Source organism: Ixodes scapularis, unplaced genomic scaffold (genome assembly GCF_016920785.2).
Source record: "Ixodes scapularis isolate PalLabHiFi unplaced genomic scaffold, ASM1692078v2 PGA_scaffold9__187_contigs__length_104089568, whole genome shotgun sequence".
Lineage (NCBI taxonomy): Eukaryota > Metazoa > Arthropoda > Arachnida > Ixodida > Ixodidae > Ixodes > Ixodes scapularis.
In genome coordinates this window covers 24,155,874-24,177,772 of record NW_024609884.1, presented here as the reverse complement: position 1 = coordinate 24,177,772, position 21,899 = coordinate 24,155,874, and the positions used below count along the sequence as shown (strand labels likewise).

The 21,899-nt window shown below is 39.7% G+C and overlaps 1 protein-coding gene across 1 annotated transcript in view; it reads right to left on the bottom strand.

The window, feature by feature from the left end:
* Positions 1–21,899, bottom strand: part of LOC8028085 (CD109 antigen) — a 76,966-nt gene that overhangs the window by 3,592 nt on the left and 51,475 nt on the right. The window contains exons 13-31 of the mRNA XM_042287170.1: positions 21,627–21,767; positions 20,375–20,423; positions 19,900–20,013; positions 19,542–19,662; positions 18,371–18,488; positions 18,179–18,292; positions 16,864–16,980; positions 14,667–14,795; positions 13,968–14,139; positions 12,115–12,303; positions 11,927–11,996; positions 11,377–11,557; positions 10,687–10,776; positions 8,096–8,273; positions 5,540–5,769; positions 5,006–5,167; positions 3,230–3,426; positions 2,597–2,771; positions 357–462 (exon numbers count right to left, since the gene is read on the bottom strand). Of these exons, the coding sequence (XP_042143104.1) occupies positions 357–462; positions 2,597–2,771; positions 3,230–3,426; positions 5,006–5,167; positions 5,540–5,769; positions 8,096–8,273; positions 10,687–10,776; positions 11,377–11,557; positions 11,927–11,996; positions 12,115–12,303; positions 13,968–14,139; positions 14,667–14,795; positions 16,864–16,980; positions 18,179–18,292; positions 18,371–18,488; positions 19,542–19,662; positions 19,900–20,013; positions 20,375–20,423; positions 21,627–21,767 (2,653 nt within the window). The remainder of the gene's footprint in view (positions 1–356; positions 463–2,596; positions 2,772–3,229; positions 3,427–5,005; positions 5,168–5,539; positions 5,770–8,095; positions 8,274–10,686; positions 10,777–11,376; positions 11,558–11,926; positions 11,997–12,114; positions 12,304–13,967; positions 14,140–14,666; positions 14,796–16,863; positions 16,981–18,178; positions 18,293–18,370; positions 18,489–19,541; positions 19,663–19,899; positions 20,014–20,374; positions 20,424–21,626; positions 21,768–21,899) is intronic.

Here is a 21,899-nt window from a genome sequence, read left to right as displayed (position 1 = left end):
ACCCCCCCCTTTCCAATTTCCAAAAAAAAAAAAAGTTTTCGGCTCTGCTATTGAAAGGGAGAGATAGGAAGTTTAATTCTAAACTGTATTGACTCTTCAAGTATAAAAAGTGATAAATCCTTAGAATATATTTACTCATTCAGGATTAGTTCATATATAAAATAAAACCATACTTTTCGAAGTGTGATTTATAGCCCTCTTCATGCTACAGATCTGGCCTGGCTCAGCCTGAAAAATACTGTCATGCTGGAATATTCCTTAATCTGATACTATCCATAATCGTTTCAAAGGGCTTATTGTATTGTTTTGAAAACATACATTAGAAATGCACTAGAAAGCGTGAATAGTGTTCTCACCTGGGGTGTTGTACTCGTAGACTTTGGCCTTAAGATACCGCGTTGAATTGGCAACTGGGTACCACCTCTGAATCAGGAAGTCCACACAGGACCACTCATTGGTCAACTGAAATTTCCCCACCCCAAGGAAACGGTTTAGAAATTTATTGCAATGGACTTGTGTTCCAGTTCACTGCTCTCCTCTTATTTCAAGCCTTGACTGAAGGATATATATTTCCTATAATAATTTTTCTGACTGATCACAATGCAGTACTGAATATTGAAGCCCACAATACACACTGCAAGAGAAATAGATGAACTCATATATATCCTCCTTAATATGTATTAGTGTGGGGCTACTATAAATATCATTACCTTAATCTAAAAAAAAAAAAAAAAAAATGAAGGATGGATATGAACTACTCTTTTTCTGTTAGAAACAGTGTTTATCTTGGACACTAAAATGCACTGCGGTGACCCAGATAGAAACATTCATAACTGAAGGAGAGTGGTTGTTCGTATTCGTCCTCTGTGTTTGCTTTCTCACTTTGCAGCAAAAAACACTCAACTATTGTTTGCAGGAGGGTGTTTCCACGTCAGATCGTACAATGACTCTCCGGGTCATCTTTCTTATATTTCTTTAAGAAATATACATGGAAGCCACATTCTTGGTTGGAACGTTCAGCTATATGTGAACACTGTAGCTAAATTTTTCCTAGAGATACAAAATTCAGAAGCTCAGTGTGGACATTGCCGAGATTTCACTATGGCAATTTTCACAGCCACCAATATCGCACCAAAGCAGGCACATAGTTAATTTTTCTTTTTAAATTAATTTTATAGACAAGTTACAACATGCTCACCAAATATTAAAAATTACAATTAAAACAGTAAGAAAGCACAAAACGAACAGAAGGACGAAAACAGACATGTACAAGCTTTCATATTTCTATGCAAAAAAAATTTTTGAAACGTGCAAGAAAAACGCGTATTAGAGACACTTTCGCAAATTATTTACCAACAAACAACTTATGCAAAACGTTGCAAAATATATCTAAATGTGCGTCTTGAAATGCAGCTTAAGAAACATCGTAATCTAACACTCTAAGATAGGAAGTTGGTCAATTCTCGTAGCTTTGACGGAGATTATCTTTGCGGATGCTTCATTGTCGGAAGCTTGTCTAGTGTTGTAGGGATTTAACCTGTCAAGCCATTTCTGATCAAATCGTTGTGGCGTCACATTCTATTCTCTTGATCTTTGCTCTTTTTGATGTAATCGAATAAACTCAGCTGTTCTCAAGATTTTCTGTTGTGTTGTCCGTTTTTTATTCTTACTAGTTTCATGGTTTTAAGTAATGACGACTTTCTACGCTCTGCAATAGAGCAGCACCGTTGTACAGAGTTTGTTGGCTCTAGGAAATATCTCTCTGGAGCCGACATTTTGTGGCAAAGCCGCTATAACGAAGACAAGCTAGCTCAATTTGAGTGAAGGCTTGTTGTTGCTTTTCTCAATTGGAAGTCATATGCTAGTCAAAATTTTGCCATCACAAGTTCAAGTTACTGCAAGAAGTTAAGGAGAGTTTAAAAGAAATAAAAGATGGAGTTTTTTCAAAAAATATTGACGTGCAATTTTGCTACTTTTAGAAAAATGGTTTATGTTTCCGCATTAATAACAAAACTATATGGATGGCTACACAAATATGTTTTATAATTCGTAAGCTGCATTTCAAGATGCACATTTTGATATATTTTGCAACGTTTTGCATGAAGTTGTTTGTTGGTAAACAATTTGTGAAATGTGCCCCTAAAACATTTTTTACGTGTTCCATACTTTTTTGGCATAAAAATATATGATTGTAAATTTTAATATTTGGTGTGCATGTAAATTGTCTAAAAATAAATTAAAAGAAATTTAACTATGTGCCTATTTTGGTGTGACATGGCCGCTGTGCAAAATTAACAGGGTGAAGTGAAATCTCGGCAATGTCTACGCCTCGAGCTTCTCAATTTTATGTATCTGGGAAACATCTAGCTACGGCGTTCACATACGGCTGGATGTTCCTTCCGGACTGTCATTGTACGATCTGAGTTGGAAACTCCCTTAGCAAATAGTACCGAAACTAGTGAAAAATGGGCATGGCAATGCTTAGAAAACCAAAACAAATGAGCTGCAGCACTTTGTGAAGTAGTGCAGGTAAAGGAAATGTTGTATTCATCCTATGCAGTACCACTCTTACCAGCAAGAAGCATTAGGGACTCACATATTCAAACATAAAAACAGCTGTTCTTGGTGCGACTTTGGCCATGCGCAACCTTGGTACGACGCGAGACTTGACATAGGCGTCAAGTGTTGGCCGGTAATTCAGGTATCCGGTTGGGATTGCTAGCTCCAGAACAGCTGCTCCGCTGGCTTCACTCATGTTTGTTAGGGTCCACCTAAAGAAATAAGAACACTGCAATCAGCCTAAAAATTAGGGGCATTGGACGATGGTTGGAAGTTGGAATGCTCAGGAGAATTTTGCCCCACCATTCGCTCTATGAATGTATCACTGTTGAGATGCAGCTAATATTTATACATATGCCAGAAAAATAAATACCTCAACCATTTCAAGACTTCATGTAATAGTGACATAGAGAAACAAAACCAGAGTTTTTCAGTAACTTACTGAAAACTGAAGCTAGGTGCTTGAGCGCGATCTACTGATAACCAGCTGTTACGTCAAACATGCATGTACAAAAAGCGTTGAATTTTGTGCAAGCCTGGCACTGCATAAATGCTCAACTACTTTTAAGAAATTGGTATTGAAAAATTACAAGTTTGTAATGCATACTATCAGGTCATTCTGAACTCTTGTTCTGTTCACTGGGTACGCAGTTGTGTTCTCTGAACTTACCGGACGCAGCTCTTGATGTTGATGTGGGACCTGTTTCTTCCTGAGAAGTGAGGTTGTAGCGTCAACTCAAATGCCTCGTAAGCAGGAGGTACAAGCAGGAAGTCTCTGTCGACGTTGTAGGAAACATCCATTTGGATCACAGAAAGACCTGCGCCCTTTGCGAGGACATCACAATGTCCCCAAACATTTGGCTGCACCTAAAACAGTACAAGAGGAGAATGGGGTTATTTACGAGTTATTATAGCCTATCTACGCTAACTTTCTCTGCTATGGCTGCAGTGTCAAATGCATTCTATAGCTAGTGCTGCTTTATCAGCTTTAAAGTTTTAACGAGCCTTGTAATACTTTCATGTCTCTTTAATATGGACTCGTTAATATGGATACCCTGCTAAATGGATGCCACTTTTGGGGACAAACTGGGAAAATACATGCATTTTTGATTTGTTATTAGGGACAACTCACATTATAACAACTTTTTGGTTGAATAAAGGTGTCCATATTAACGAGACATCACTGTATCAAACTAAATTACAATTTTGCATACCGTCGAGTCCCTCAACTTTTTCCTGCGTCTATTTTTCCTCACGGCAAGTGGAGGTCAATCAATGCTGTTTACGGATAGTGCCGAGGTGCTGAGGAGTGTTCCTACTTGGAAATGGAATTTGTGGTGAGATTTAATTGTTATCTGTGCCTCACCATTCGCTCACCTCTACTCGTAAACTGCAGTGACTGGCACAAGCTTTGTTCATAAAAAGTCCATACGATCTGCGAGACTTTATGGTACCACCTGCATATATTAGTTATACCCCTTTTGCCTGTGATGTCACACTACCTTGCTTATCATTTCTAGAATATACAGACTGTTAGTTCTAAGAGTGAAATTCCTTTTTAAGAAAGGGCACTTAAAATAGAGAAATGTTTCCTTTGGGAAAACATCATCACCTGCGATGGACGTAGAGACATGAATGTGAGGTGGTAATTAGGAAATAATTACCTTCTTAAATACATTACGGCAATTATCATTTTACGTATTCGTCCTAGCTGCCATATTCTAATCGGAGATTTGTCACTTGTTAGAATAGGCCATAGCAGTAATTCTGCTTCACAATATTGAGTGCCAAATTTAAGCTTTGAAGAGACTAGCATACTGAAACCAAGATACACGAGAGCAAGAGAAGTTCTGCCCCAAAGCGACACCACTGTCTGCTGCAGGAGTGGGTGGCAAATAATTTTAAGCTGATCTGGCAGCGGTGCAATATCTATGGGCAACATGACCGTAGGAAAGATAAGTCGCACTCTTCCATATCTTTGAATGCTGAACTTTCCACTGAAGAGTGCAGAGCAGAATTTTTTTTTTCTCCAAGATCTAGCATATGTGAATGGCCTATTTTGACGCTCTCATTGACACGTGCCAGCAAAGACAAATATCTAAAAAGTTATAAATTTTAGGTCATTACCTCATGCCCCGACACTCATGTCCTGATGTCTACTTTATTTCAGGTGCCCTTTATTTTATTTTCAGTTTTAGTTAGCACCCTTATATTTAAGATTGCATTTAGATATCCACCTGCACCTATAGGGTGTTATCAGTTGAGGGGCTCACTGCAAAATTAACTGGAAAAAGCGCCACCTATGTACATGTAACGAGCTCAAATTTGGACCAAAGGTATATTTTCGTGATGGATTTTACCTTGTGAAATTTCAATGCATAGCTCCATTTCTAAAAAATGGTAAACTGAAGTCGTCCTAGTGTGCTGCATGCAACACTCAACTTACATCAAAGACTTTTCTTCGAGCCAGGTCATTTTTTGAAATTTGAAGAGTACTTGGGAAGCCAGGGTTAGATGAGGACTCCACAGTGACTTTCATTTCGGTGATGCCACGGACGTGTGTTCGAAATGAGTATTGGGTAAGAGCTTCCAAAGCCGCAATGGTGTCCTGGAATAAAAGCAGTTTCCATTAAGGATTGAACCAAACAGGGCCCCAGTGTCACACTGGAGGTATTTCTTCTGTTTTGAGTTAGATTTTGTGCACAACGTTATATCTGAAGGCTTAATATTTAATCAATTTTTCGAAAAGTCACCTTTTGGAACATTTTGTCTGAATGAAATTTCACAAAGATGGCCGAACTTGTCCATGATCTCATCTACCATCTGTTAACACATGGGCGATATATGCTCGTAAATTTCTCAATTGTTTTTGATTAGTACAAGTCGAGTCGACATGAGATATAAGTAGTTTGCAACAGATGCCAAGTGGTAAAAGGAAGGGCTCAAAGGCTGTCATCTAAAGGGAGAAGTCTACTCTTGCCTGTGTTCCAATGAAGCCATAGTCGGTGGTGCGCATGCGGTTCAGCCAGCGCACTATTTGGTCCTGGAAGAGGCCTCCTTGCTTGAGGTAGATGATGAGAGCATACGACGTTGCCTCAACCGCCAGGGAGTCATCCGGGTGTGGGAAACGAGGCATTAGGAAGGGGCGCTGACTTTGGGAAATAATTACTGGTGGTGGAATGGGCACACTACTCCAGTAGATAGCTCCCTCTGGAAAGATAGGGAAACAAAGGTGACCGTAAAGAAGACCATAGCATACACCTCATTAAAAGTGCACTAAAGAAGATTTTAAACTTTGTCGAAATGAAGCACAAGCTAGACCTTACCTCCAAAGGAAAGCAGCTACCATTTTAAAATGACTGAAACGGCAGTTAGACATTCAATTCAAATTTGACCCCTATTTCTGACCCAGTCTTGGGTTCACGACATTGAATATAAAATTTTCTTGCGTACATGTCCCATGTCCCTATCCAAAATAAAATCAGACAAACTGTCCCATGTGTTCAGCAGTGCTATAGTGCAGGGGGGGAAATCTTAAAAGGGTTTTGTTTTGTAGCACCAGGGTATGACCAAAAGCATTTTTTCCTAACAATTGTCCTTCGAAAGAGTTGGAAAAGTGCAGAAGACCTGTCCATTTTCTTTATCACCATGGAAATGGGAAATGCACATTACTAATTATTTTTGCATATTTGGCTCTCTTAAAGGGTATTTATTTGATTAGTGCTGTTTTGATCAATCAAAGATTACCGTAATATCCCGAGAGATATCCCTCCTAAAATCGAAAGCAAATCGGGTGAAAATAAGGAGTGGGCTACAGGCCCGTTCACACTCTTGCGACCGAGTACGACTGAGAGAGACGAGATCTCTTAAAACTTCTTAAATGTTTTTAAAATGAGGGAACACACTGGGCATTGTGGCGCCATCTATGCGGTGACCCTGGAACTGCATTTCACTAGAGCGAAGGTTTTGCGGGATTTCCGAGGTCAAATGTGCGTAATACCCATAGAAAGGCTCGTTTATAGCATTGACAAAAGTTTTTCTAGCCAAGAAAGAAAGGATAATGCGCGAGAAATAAAAAAAATATGCCGGACCGCCGAGTTTACACTGCTTCCGAATAGATGGCACCAGTGTGTTCTCTGGTTTAAGAAGTTTTAAGGAACCCAGGTTTAAGAGGTCGCAAGAGTGTGAACGGGCCTTAACTTTTGATGTGTGATGAAAACAGTTGGAAAAATGCTACCCGTAGTTTTAAATTTTGTGACCTACGAAACCTGTAACTGCAGGGAGGGGTGAAGAACCAAGGACACTGTCCTTTCCAGTCAGCAACGTTTGCTAATCTCCTGCCGTGGCTAAGTATCACTATTTCTGCCAAGCTCACCATTGGCCAGGGTTCTGCAATTACTAAAAGTAAGCTATCTTTCGATGTTTTTGAAAAAAGAAATAGTGAATCTGACCATATGTAGGGGTGGGTTATCTTTCAGGGTTGGGGCATCTCTTGGGATATTACGGTATGTTTGTTATTTTAAAGGGACACTGACACCTCCCAAATTTCTTAATATTTTTGTGCCTGGTGATTTATTATGGTGTCGGAAGACTACTCAATCATTATTTTGCTACAGCGTCACATATTTTTAATAAATTCTAAAAATGCAACTGCTCGAAACCGAAACTGGACCGGGGAGGAAGAAGAAATATAGAGGGGGAGAGAGTCGCCAAAAATCATGTGGCTATGCAACTTTTTTTTTTTTTTTTTTTTTCAATCAACGTATTGGCAATTTTTTAGAAGCCACAAAAAATGGGTATCATATTTTTTAATATTTTTAATATTGAGTGTGTGCCTTCGATGGCCCATGACTTTGATAATCTTTGGTGGTTGTGTTTAAACCATAGAAAACTGCACGCAACTCAAACTGGCCAGTTTTCGATCAGCGGTTTTCGGGTGGAAAGAAAACAAATTTCTAGCTGTAAATTGTGTTCTGGGTAATTGGGCTCTCATATGTCATGTACAAATACGAACGTCGGCAAGCATAAATACGCTGTCAGTGTCCCTTTAATGTTGCAGTCTTAAGGTGCTTATGTTGACTGCATTTGGGTATTATATATACTAAAGATGAATAATCGTGAGCATGAATTCGAGCTGGTAGAAACCCTTGAACGTGCATTAGGACTTTGACAAAGGTCAAACACAAAATTGCTGTGCCCGAGATACTTATTTTCTGTTTCTTCTTTGTTTGGAACCCAGTGTCGGGTTGACGAGGCTAGATGTAAAAATCGCTCTGAAGAACTTACATAAACTGGTGACTAGTTCTTTTTTTTTTTTTTGCTGAATCGTTTGGCATAACAGCGCAGAACTTCATAGAGCATATTTCAAACTTTTGTTTTAAGTATGCTTTATAATAAAGGCTGTTTTGTTAGAATAGCGAGTTTTTAAATAATTCCTTAAAAACGAAAATGCAAGGAAGCACCACTTTGCTTTCACTTGGAATATTTTCTGTTATAAAGTTGTTATTGCCCTTTAAATAATGCACCTTGAGCTTACCAGCGTCTCGCTTTATCGACTCCAGAAGGTTGTAGCCGTACTCTGCTTCATTTGAGCCAGCTTCCAGTAGAGCGTAAGTGGTGATTGAAATAGCATAGGCATCCTTGAGCTGTGCCAGTTGCCTTTCAAGATATTTCACGGCTGCTGCCCTTGCAGTTGTTGCCTGCTGCCTGATGTCCTATGACAGAAGAGGGTTTCATTTGACTTAGCTGATAAAATCATGGGTACAGAGTGCATTACTCACAAAGATCAGTTTGGCTGCTTTCAGAATACAAAGGCTATGAGTAGACCAAGTTGAGATAGATATAGAATATTAACCAAGAGTGGTTTTATTGCTTTGTGCCACCCTTTTACCCCATTTACATGGCAGCATAAAGGTCCCCTAGCTAAGGTCCCTTTACTAAAGGGAGCTGGAGATATTATCACATGGCACATAAATGTCCCTTTAACTAGTGGAGGGCCTATGTTAGAGGGAGCTCGCCTTTTTAGCTGCAGGGAGTAGCTTCGGACCCATGAACTTGTGAAATGAAAATGACAGATATATTCAAATATGTGCTGTTTCATGCGTTATAACTAGGATTCCGTGAGTCAGGTAGATCTGAAAAACTCTGAAAAACGCTCGGCGGTAAAATTATTTAAAATTTTGTCAGAAAAACTCGGAATTTCGAAGTCACGATGGCAAAATGAAAAGCAAAAAAGACGGTATTTTACGATGTAAGTGCCTTGGAAAACAAGTTTAGTAGTCATAGAAATAAAAACCACATAAGCTTCTTTTTATTTTTTTTTTAGGTTTAGGATTATTGTAAAACTCTTTATCTTCGCAGGCCCTATTTTTCGCGAATCGGTCACAGAGGACATAATCGCGGCCACTAAATTTCGCAAATTCCAGACGCCAGCATTGAAACTCTTAAGGACCGAAATTTTCGCATGCCCTTAAATTTCTCGAATCTTTCAGTTTGCCAAATTCGCGAAAATTAAGGGCTTGCAAACATTAAGGCATTTACAGTACATATTTACAAAAAAGAGCTTCCTGTTTATGTCGTCAGGGTTCATTCAGTAGTACATTGGTTCAATGTACTTCTGGGCGATTACAAAAGCACTGTTCTGGTTTCCAGTTTGAACCATACTATTGTGCTTCTTGAATAGAGGATGGGTTTTGTTTTTATAAAAGTGAAAGATGTGAACCTGTAGATTTCATAGAAGAAGGAAAGCAGCTGAAGTGTTTGTCTCCCAACGAAAATGTCCAGGAGTTCGGCTGTTCAAAAGTACTGACGTTTATTAAGTCAAAACTTCTTTGCAAGATTTGTGGTGGTGCAGTTAGTACTGCCAGTCGCAGTGTGCCAATGCCAAATGCAGCTGCAGAATTATCTTTTGATACAGGCGAGTTTTTTATAAACTTAGGGTACTTTTTTTTCTTTGAACGTTTCTTTTTATATTAAATGTTGAAAAACTGGAAAACAGTAGTATTAAGCTTTAAATTTCGGAGAATTTGGAGTCTAACATAAATAAACTCAGATGAACCCCAAATTTCCAGTGAAAAATAAATTCCTAAAAACAGCCTCTGAAATTCCAAAAAATAACCAAACTGAATATTTCTAAGTAGCAATTACTGGATTAAGTCTGAACACAAACGTGATGCAATACGCTTATGAGAAACGAATACTCGCGTTAGCAAGTTCAGTCATCACGCATTCCATTGAACGTCTCTATTTCAATATTACGCCCACTAATACAAAACGACGGCATTTGCGAAGAACACCATAGAGCACCATAGAGCTCGAAAGTCTATAATTTATCATACTCACTTCCAAGCATTAATTGGCATGTGCTTCTCGAAGTGCATGTTTGGCGGTGTTGACACATATTTTTAGGGGTCTTGAGAAGAAGCTCTTCATTTTAAAGTTAGCAGAACAATAGCAACTACAAGAAACTACTAAATAATGACCTTCAAAACAAGATTTTATCAGTTCTTTGCGTTTATCGAAATGCAGTTCCTGGAATCTCGGCCTCGTCGTGGCGGCTGCAATACCCCTCCAGTCCGAGGAGGCTAAATGCATGGAAAGGTTGCAAACTTTTTTCAGAACAGCAGACGTGTATGCATCGGTGAATCATTCATAGACGAACCTTTAATTTCGAAACAATACCTCCGCTTCTTTATTGAACTACCTTGAGATGTGTGTTGCACTGCTTGTTCAAGCTCGTCCTGCTCCATCCACCATGTAAAAAGGCTTTTCTTCTTCATTCATGCTTGTTCATGGGTCGCAAATCGTTACAATTATTCCGATACAAAGGGCATGACCAGTACCATCCACGCATACATTCATCTTCCGTTTATTCACTGTGTGATACCGAACGCTCTTTAGTAAAGATAAAGGTACCTTTATGCTGCTGTGTGAATGGGGTATTAGGCTGACCAAGCCCAATATTGCCCGTCATCATTTGGGCCGTTTTGAAGTTATGTTCACAACACCATAAGAGGTTGAAAGGAACTTAATGAAAGACTTCAGCACTTGTTGACATGATGAGACAGGTAAGACAAAACCAGCTAAGCATGAAAAGATTGGTGTAAATATCTAGAAAGTTATACTCACCCCAGTTAGTGTGACCTTTGACAATGCCAAAACCACTTGTGCTGTGAGAGTGACATTCCTGTTGAGATACCTTCCATCCCTTCCAAGAACCTGAATGTAGAAAATTGTCAGATTCACTGTTGCTATATTCTCTTCTTGCCATACAAATGCTTAATCACTATTACCATGGTTATGTTTTAATTTTCAGAGTTCAGTGCAGTTTGTATACTTATAACCTATGGTAAACACTGTGTTATAATATCTTAAAAAAAAAAAACAAAAAAACTTGCAACCAGGGGCATTTGCAAACCTGTTTTTAGGGAAAGACAACCATTTTTTTCTTGGGGGGAGGGAGGGAGGGGGAGGGGGGAGGCAACTCTGGCAAATTGCCCCTGGACGAATTCCAACGGGGGAGACTGCACCCCCTGCCGCCCCCTCCAGACACCCGCAAATGCAACTGCAGACATTGTATGCTTTCCCAGAGTAAACAACCTTCAGGTTGTTTGTTTTATTATAAGTATAAATTTATCTTTAAGTATTAATATATTTCAATACTAAAAATCTGTTTATGTGTGACTCCCTCCTCCAATACTCAAACTTCGTAGTAACCTACAACTGTAACTGTTTTTATTGAAAACCACAGCAGTTCACACCTTTTCTTGTATGTTATCATACATCATTTTGTTAACATTAAAAGAGCTTGGCACATACCTTTTCATTCATTCTGCGGTTCCAAGGATGTTTGGTTGTCTCGTAGAATGCTCCATTAGGCTGCTGGTGGCTCAGAAGGAAAGTGACCCCCTGGCTAATGAGCCGTGGATCAATGAAAATGAAGTTCTCCCAGTCCGGAAAAAGTGCCAACTCGTACATACGAATGCTGAATGCAGTGAGCCTGGAATCACAGTGTGTTGATCTCTATGTACTGGCCAGTAGTAGTACATAAATCTACTGCACACTGAATAACATGAAATAATGCACAAAAAGCCTGGAGCACATCTCAGTTTCTGTGTTTAGAAAGTTCTCAGCTAAATACAGCTGAACTTTCGTTTTAAAGTTATAATCTAGGAAAATTCTGTCTTTTTGCCATACACATACATATCAACAAGCATAGGTGTAAAAATGGGGCAGGGGATCTGAATCATTGCACAAAACGTTTTAAGACTATTCTAAAATCTTTACCCAGATTTCTCACTGGAATCCTTGAGATTTCTGGTAGGTTGCTGCTATCCACACCAGCTAAAACTGGTAACTATTCACTCACCAAACACTTGGTTGCCTTTTGAACATTGTGAAAGCTCCATTCTTGAAATAAGAACTCTGATAAACATAAGCTGCAAAAAAAAAAAAAAAAATCCAGTTATGATAAAACATTTTCGCCCATACAAACCTCATTTATCAGAAGTTGTAGTGTGGAAAGTGAAAAGAATCATCCCAAGGGGAAGAACAAACCTTTGTTGAGTTTTTCAAAGATAGGCTTGGCAATATCCCGTGTCAGTTGATCAGTAAGTCGCAAGTATGTAAGCCTGAGCACATTGTAGGCAAAACCAAACATGGCATGTTCTCCTGACTTTGTTGCTGCTGAAAAGCCAAAGTCTTCAGGTTCTACATTTCCTTCAAGGGGAGTTCCCACAACGTCACCTGCACATGGAAATCCGCAAAGTGATGTGTTAGTGCCCACATCAGGATAGTAATCAACAATGCAATTACATACAAGCTTAGGGGTGATAAGACATTGAACTGTTAATTTTCTTCACCTATTCTTTTATCTTGACCTACATCACAAAGGACTTACCTACTTTATATCTAGGGTTCTGTGTTTTCGAAGTTTATTTTTCATGAAATTTGGAGGGTGTTTTTCGGAGTTTATTTTTCGCTGAAAATTCGGGGTTTATCAGAGTTTATTTTTGTGAAATTTCCAATTCTCCGTAATTTACAGGTTCATATCTTTGACTGTTATAAAAATACAACTACTACTTTATCTTAGAAGCACAAATGCTAGTATGGTCCAAACTGGAAACCGGAAGAGTGACTTTTGTCATAAACCAGACCCATGGTCTTTTTTTTTTTTTTAAGATTGCTAACCCTGTGCTCTGACAAACTTTATTCATGAAATACCAGCTTCTTTGCTTTCCATTTCGCCATTGTGATCTTGAAATTCTGAGTTTTTCGGATAAATTCGAATTGACAAAACATTTACTGGCGAGCGTTTTTCTGAGTTTATCAGATTTATCCAAAAACATGGAACCCTGTTCATCTTGTAGCTGTTGTGACAACTGACTTGCTACTGGTAGAGTGGGGTATGAAATTTTTAAATTATAGCTGATATGCCCTCTTGTTCACTACAAGAAAAGAGAGATTGTGAACCACATGTAGACTGATTACTGTAGGCATAATACCAGTTGTGTTCCTATTACTAAAACACTAATCTGCAACATTCATCAGAGGACTTAGAATTTGCTAGCAGATTTTTTCCTATTGCTTAGTCCTGCTTCAGCTTTCTACCAGAACACAGAGCTCAAATATATTACTACATAGATAGGGACTCCTGTGCAAGAAAGGCATGTTCTAATAAAACAGGTGGCATCTCAGATGTTTACTTCTGAAGCTTGTTTAACTTTTCTACAGATGGTACACTATTTGTGATAAAAAAAAATGGGCATCTAAAAAAGTAGACTTGATTACAACTTAAGGGGGAAATCACATCACTACATCTCAATTTTGTAAATCTTGACTGCAAATACAAGTTGCCACTCTTGACATCTGCAGCTTATCAGAGTACCTGAGTATTTTTTTACAATAGCCATGGTGTAGTTTTTACTATTTTGAATAAAATAGAACTCTAACAAGTACAAAATCAAAGCTAGAACATTAAAATTGTGCATGTACAAGCTTGCCTCATGGTGCATAGGCTATGGCACCCTTGAACCCATGAGGGCAACTGAGCAAAGTTAGAGGTTTCCATGGGAAGGGTGAACTCTGACGGTGCATTGTCACATGCCTCACTTTGATGCTCTGATCGGCTCAAGTGGGTCGCAGCTTTTGTCCTTTGGTGTATTATGCTGAAACGGAGCATAAGCAAAGTGACACTTGCAACACTGCTGCTGCAAGCATCATTTTGCTGCAGTGCAACCATGTCATCAGGGGAAGCTCGCCGAACATAGCTAAGACAGCCCAGAATACTACTGAATAGTACACCATGCGATTTGAAGGTAGTGTCGAACCTACCAATATTTTAAATGGTCTCCAGAAGTTACCAATCTTTGTACATGTCATAATACCTCTATCATGAAATCAATACAAACCAATGACAGAAACATGGGCTGCAGGTGATCCAAAAAGATAGCGTCGATACTGGCTCTCGAAAGGGATGATGGGATCTTCAGTCACATTCAGGTCGAGAAACTTGAGATTGTAAGCTTGTGCTCTCAGATCCATCAGTAGAGATGTGTGCATTCTTAGGGGAACTCCATCAGGCTACAGGAAAAGAGTGGTTTTAGTGCAATAGCAGCACTAATAACAAACAAGCTTTTGTAAACTGCTCTCATGCTTCCTTATGCATAATGAGTTTCCTATTTCAAACGCTTCTGGTTCCCTCAGTTTCCTTATAGGTTCTTCAAGGTGACTTAGATGTAAAATTTATGTTGTGTAGTTTCTTGAAAAAGGCACTTTCCAGAAACAATGTGTGACATGTTAAACCTTCACCTATATTTTGCACAATATTGATAATATAAGATTTTCGTCTCTCAGAAAACAAACTATTTTCTCTATTTTTGCCTCTCGTAGTCAGCAATGAAAACCCAATGCTCAAGAAATGAACAAAACACATCATCTTTAGGTTTTTACAATGTTCAAAATGACTGGATCACTTGAACCTTCAGAAATCTCTTACCTATATTTATGAATCAGGCTATATAAGTCAAAGAAAGCACTGCTACTCTTCCTGACAGTGTAAAATCAATTGCTATAATACGAGCTCAGCCCGAGTCTGAGGCATTTCTTACCAGGAAAGTTATTGATATGGTAGCTTCCTCCCTTGCTACTTGAGTTGTTGCAACAAGGTTCACCTCCACGTCTCCAATTTTTACTGATACAATAGGGACATGAATGATAATGTGCTGGTATGGCTGAATCTGTAGATAAACAAAGAAAACATGTTTGGTATAATGGAGGTTCTGTTCCATCCTCTGCATTTGTAATTTAAAATGTAGCACCATATTGTTGTAAATCCTTTGCACTTTTGACCCTGCTTTTTTGAAGGCGAAAGCCTTATATGTCCCATTACCGGAAAAGGCGGTGTCAGCGTTTTGCCCAAAAAATGGCCATAAAATATGTCATCAAGCACGTGCCGCTCAAAGTCAAAGCGGATGTGCCTCAGAAATAAAACACAAAGAAAAGCACAGCAATGCAGATGCTTCATCACAGAAGCCGTGGAGCCGGCGGGGGCGCCGCGCCTATGCAGTGGGGGAGCGTGATGTCACCGCCAAAGCACCGTGTGCAAAAGGAAGACGAGGCGGGCTGCCTCTGGCGCATCAGTTGCGCTTCGGACTTCATCTGTGCTCGTTGTGTGCTTCGTGGGATAAACTGTGAGGCGACCGCGTCTACATCTACGGCCTCGACATCAGCAGCAGCGTCTACATCTATGACGGCTTCTGCAGGCAAACGAGGCCGCCCACGCAAATACGCCACAGCCGAGGAAGCAAGCAAGTGGACCAATGCGGCAAGGCGAGCGAAGAGGCAAGCAACGATGAGGATCCGATCTGGTGGCCAACGAATACACAAACCGATTACAATACCGGCAGAAACAACTTTAGGACATGAAACATTACTCTAAAACATTTTACCCGCGGGACTATAATGTTTTCGCATTCCTACACGTAAGCAGTCTTAAATGTCTTCCGCGTGCTTTTCTTTTTTTTTTTTTTTAGCGCTATATTTTTTATGGGACTATGATAAGAGAGGGCATATACAGTTTCTGGCAATATACAAAGAAAGCAACTAAAACTAGAACAATAGAGCACAATAAAAAGTGGTAACAGCTAGATTTGCAGATGGATTGGAAAAACTGCTGAAAAACAAAAAAAAAAATAAAACAAGCAAAGGCATGACTCAACAATCTACAACAGTACAGACATAGCACACTCCTATGTTTGTACAAAGACTAACTTTTTACATGCTTATGCTTATCGGCACATATTTGGTTGAAAATGCGACAACACTGAGCAGAAAAGTTGTATTGCATAAAATCAGAGATGTCATTAAAAAGTCAACCATGCAGGGCCGTACCCAGAAAAAACTTTCGGGGGGGGTTTTCGGGGACAACGGCGGCCATTTTGAATATGTCTATTGTCTTATTTTCGCCTATGAATCATAGGCATCGGTGGCATATAATGGAGAGTTAAAGCAAACCGGAGAACCGGTCCCGGTTTGGTACCCGGTAGCCGACCGGTGCCACTGCGCGTGAGCAGAGGTGGAGATTAAAATCGGCTGGCTGCAAGTGCACCGACCAGGGCCGTACCCAGAAAAAAATTTCGGGGGGGGTCAGAACCCCCTAACCCCCCCCCTGGTTACGGCCCTGCAACCATGCACACTTCAACTAGGAAAAAAAAAAAAAGAGATTGTCCAATTGCTGAGCAGATGACCTCATAATGTACTAGCAATATACTAGGCACTTTTTAAGATCCAATGATAAACAAGTCACTCACATGTACCCATTTCAAATAAATGTGTGAGTATTGGCATAATCAAGAACAGGTGAGGCTCAACTATGCCAGCTTAGACACTTTTCTGCACGCTTTTCATTAATAAGGCTCCTTTCTTTGCGGTGGTGATGATAGGGATATCGCCTAGAACCTGCCCAGCATGTGAGGTACTGTTTCAACCTGGAGACTTTGTTCTAACTCCCAATATTTTGTGGTGGCATCATTTTTTACACAGGTGCAGAAAGGACCAGACCGAGATACTACTTAGAAGTTACATAATATCGGAGCAACATTACTGCTATGGCAAAAGCATTGCAGAATTTTGTTTTACTAAGAGTGAGTTGTGCATATTGCAAACCTACATTACAATGCTTTTCTGCATTTCTTTTTGTAAGCAGTTGTAAACATTACATGCACTTAAGTTCAAACTTCCATGTAAGCATTGCAGTGGCTTGATGTCTTCTGACTGAAGAGGGTGAAAGAATGAAACAAGTCTTACATAGACAATGTGCTGGATCTCTCCCTTAGTGGTAACAGGGTTATATGCCCCTACTCTCCCCAGTGGTCCTACTTGGACAAAGCGGTAGTCATCTGAGCCTAGTACACGCAGCTCTGCCTGAAAAAGAGTAAGAGCAAAACTATCAGATCTTTGGCTGAGCATGAGCATATTGCATTAAGGAGCAAACATACTGTCAGAAATCATTGTTAAAAAAAGCACACATAATGAGGACAAAATAGGCACACAAACTTGTTATTTTTTGTGGTTTGAAACTGTTTAGTCTATGTACACTTTTTTTTTTTTAAGAACTTGATTCATACCAACGGGCCCAATGGTGTAGCCAGGATTTTTTTTTTTTTTTCTTTTAAAAGGGGGGGGGGGGGGGGGCTGAGGTCACTGGGATGTTCATGACTTGAAGGGCGGGGGGGGGGGGGGGGGTAGTCAAAATGCATGAGTATATTATAGGGTCGGCTGGGTTTCGGGGGAAGGGCTGAAGCCTCATAAGGGCCTCCCCCCTGGCTATATAACTGACTGGCCCAATTTCTACTCTTATGTTGTACTATAGCATAACCTGGAATGTGAAAGTTTTCCTAGTTTTCCTCATAAGGACAGTAGGAACCCTAAAATATGATTAGGGAACAGACTGAAAAGGAATGGTACTAAATCAAGAGACTTTCTGTTGAAAGTAGTTGGTTTTAAAGGGCTAGAGTGATGCAATTTTTGTTACAAAGCTGAAGAAAGAAACTTTAAAGCATCAGTTTGCACATAGTATCATGGGCCAAGGATTTGCTTTAGGAGGAGTGGAGAAAGTAAACAAAAAAATGGGGCATGCACATTAAGGATTCTGTTAGACTACATGCCTTCATTATTCTTACAGTAGCATTGGAAAGAAAATCTATTACTGGAATGGGACAACAGAAAAATAGTGCCCTGCTTGTTGATCACATCTTTGAGCAGGAGTCAGAATATTTTTTGGTCGAATCCTTCTACTTTTAGTTTAGCTATAGTTAAATTATCTTTAAAAGTATGTTCCGATGTCAAACAAAGGTCGAGGAATACAGTCTTCATGAAATCATTCAAGCTGGTTTTAATATGAGTCATCCTTTCTGAATTCACTAAATTTTTCTCAAGCTCCTTTTAATGATACGTGAGGAGGGAATATAGATTTCAAACATGACCTCATGTATAATAGGTTTCAACTCTTTTTTTGAGAAATTAAGTATTGTAGGGAATGCAAAACAAAAAAAGAAATTTACTTATTTTGTGTGAATCTTGTCATACGTAAAAGATGTATTTAATATAAAGGCTTGCTTACCTGGATTAGGTAGCTCTGGTAGTTGAAAAGGACCACACGAATGCCGATTTGTTCTCCAATGACCGCTGTTGAGGGAGCTTCATAGGTCATGTAGAATGGTCTCATGCTGTTGTGCTGTTTCCCAATGTAGAATACAAGCAAATTAAAATCGACTCGTCCATCAGACTATGGATGCAGTGAAATAAACTTTACATATATGGGCTTGTCGATGATCGCGAATCCATACTTCCTGCTGACAGCAATGGCATTAAACATGTAATTTGTGGGCGGTTTGGGAACAATGCACGGTGTGTAGATATCTTTGAGGTTGCTGCAATAAAAGGAGACACAACATGCTAGGTTAAAAGGAAAGTTTCTGACCATGGCTCAGGCAAGAAATGCATTTGTTGACACACCAATATTTTCTATTTTATTACTGCATGCTAGAAATGTATGATGTCAAGCATCCGGGGGAGTCCAGCCCCTAAAGCAAATATGAAACACGGCACAGGAAAAGACCGCCTGGTAAACATGTTTGCTGTAACTGAAAGCTTTGAAATAATTAAGATTGAAAGCTGTTCACTTATGGGACATCATTGTCAGTTACAGGAATCATAGTGATTAAGTGATCCTATACAGTAAGCAAACATTACTATTTAAATAGGAATTTTTACTTTCTATCAAAATTAAGGTATAATCAGTAATTAATTAAAATTAATTAAGTACTGCTTACATAATTATAACAACCTCTCGTGCTCTTTTTCTTAATGTGCATGAGTCACTTTTATTCACGAGAAAAATTTTGTTGCCTTAAGGACATTTGTCTCCAGTCTGAATGTTTTCTAACTTCAATTCAGAATCTATGGCGGCTTCAGCTGGGCCGGCACCAATTTGATTTCTTACGCTGACCACTTTTGGGTTGCCTGAAGTTGATTTCTCAAGTGTTTCAATTATTCTTCAAACCCCACAAGCCTGATTTCATGTAGATGACTGGCATCCAAAAAGCACAAAAAATTTTGTGATGTCTGCAAAGCACACAGCACTGTCTTGTTGAGGTAAATTATTCATGCATGCCACATATCAGCAATGTAGACACCATAGTACAAATGTCTCAAAGAACAATAAGCATAAGAGTTATGCCAGTGGGCTGGCTCGATTTTTTTATAAACTGCTGCAGTAACAAGCTATGTGTGTGCAACCCACAGATACAATTTCGATTTGATTTAATGGTTCATAAAAATACTCCAAATATTGCAAATTCCGCTGGATTTTTTATTTCAGACAGAGAAAAAGAGAGAATTTAGTAAGCCTCAAAAGGAGACATAAAGCAGTAATGTAATTTCAAGTATTGGGGAGTAACTACGAATCAAGAAATAAAACTTACCCTGTTTTGACGTGATGCCAAGCAAAGTTACTACCAGTTGCATCAAAGAAGTTGTTAAACCTGTTTGTTCTGTACAAGAAAAACTCAAACAGAGGCTTGTCTTCCAAGTCATCTTGTTCACCTAAAATAAAAAGAGAATGGCAATGATGCTATGAAGAGGCTAAACAATATCCTTTATTATTAAAAAAAAAAATATCCTTTATTAGTAAACCCAAATGACCTAATGTGAGGCTGATATGTTGATTTAATAGAATGTTTCAACCATTCTTGTTGTGATCCCAATGCTGTAGTACTTTTTTTTTGCGAAAGAGTTACTACATTCATACATAATCTAAAAATAATTCTGCCAACTACTCACAATTTCCTTCATCAGTGCCATCGTAACAGTCTTTATAGCCATTGCAACGTGCATGTTTCGGGTAGCATTCTCCATTCACACAAGGCAAGAATCCAGCTGTTTCATTGCAAGGATCTGAAAAAAAGAAAGCCAAAACTTTTGTAGAATATTTTTACCCACACTCCAATATGCAATAACTATATCTTTTTTTTCCAATTCTGTTTTGTATCTGGTTGCATTCCGTAAGAGCACTTAAAGAGATTGTATAGTTTCACCGAGTTTTCTTCTATTAGTACTTATGACCAGTGAGCAAAGCCACACTTCTTAGCACATATTTCTCATTCACCCTTCTTTACTAAGACAGGAAAGAGGGGAACAGCATACCTCCTGACAATACCATCATAAAATGTTTGTTCATCAAGGGAAAGCATGAAAGGGACAAGAAAACGGAACATTCTTTCAAAGCAGTACGCAGGAGTACAAAAACGAAACATACTTGGCAATGTGGTGACGTTGAGATTTGTGGCCACAATCAATCCTGAAAACTGCAGAGAAACAGAACCATAATATACCACTGATCTTGGGAAAACAAAGAAACGCCAGTTCATTAGGACATTAATGTAAAATGAGCAGATGCCATAATAATTCTCAATATTTCTTGCAAAAGGTTTATTGTCTTTCTTTTTCTTAAGTATAAGCATGAAATGTACCAACAATGCATTGAGCATCTAAAACAGTCTCACAATTCATTACATTCAGGAACTGGCATTTCAACAGCATATACTACTATTCAAGCACCGGTTCTGCGGGAAACTTCAAGCTGAAACGAAATGTGCCCACAGAGTTGCACATTAAGTTTCAGCTTGTGATGCGCCAAAAGCGATGGCTTGCTATGCCAGTCATGTATAGGTGTTCTGTCATTGTATCATAGCAGAACTCAACTGTTGAGAATGGACATCATGACACTGTTACTCTCGATAGGGCATGTAATATGGGCCGGGCGTGCCCACATCTTCACTGTGTTTACTGCAGAAGCACTTTGGTAGCTTTGATGTTCCTCCACCAACTATGTTTCTGGGCATGAACCTGTACTATACAAGAACTCGGGGCATGTTTTGCCTTTGACTGAGTGAGTGGCACATCACACAGCTACAAATGGCACCATAGATCCCAAGTCCTAGTTCCAAAATGCATCGGGTTCAGTGCAAGGTTTGTGTTTTGATTCTATGGTTTTTTAATATTTTGATGGATGTCTAGTGACATAATTATTAAGAAAATGAAAGCAAAACAGGCATGTACTATCAGGGAAAAATGAAATGCGAACAGAGGAGCGCGTGGCTCGCGGTACAGGCTGCGCCGCCTGGAAGTGAGCTTAGGGGCGAGGGTGCGTGGCCTACTTCGATGTGTTCACGCCCCTCGATTGGCGCTCCCCCAGCTTCGGCAGTGCGCCTCTCAGTGCGCTGAAAGCTTTCACCGCTATCTTTGCCTGCTCGGCGAGTGCGGCGATCTTCTTTGCACCGCACGCGCTGAGCCAGCAAAGATAGCGGTGATAGCTTTCAGCGCACTAAGAGGCACACTGCTGAAGCTTGGGGAGCGCGGAGGGAGGGGCGTGAACACGTCGGAGTAGGCGACGCACCCTCGCTCCTAGGCTCAATTCCAGGCGGCGCAGCCTGTACCGCGAGCCACGCGCTCGTCTGTTCGCATTTCATTTTTCCCCGATAGTACTTTTAAAAAATGCTTATACATACAATGAATGTTTTGTTGACATCAGGAGCAAAGCTGGGAGTCACAAAATACTCTGCTTCATCTGGCTTGCCATCACGGTCTCTCCATATTGCTCTGATATGGCTCCCCCAGTGATCTTCCATGCGGTAGAAAGATTCAATCACCTGCAGATGGCAGAGCATTGCAACGCCACGCTTACACAGCTAGATGTGAAGTCCTAGATCCTGCAGGCCGAACTACAAAAACGTTTGTTTAAAATGTTGGAGGCCAGATAAAGCTGTGACCAGTACATTACC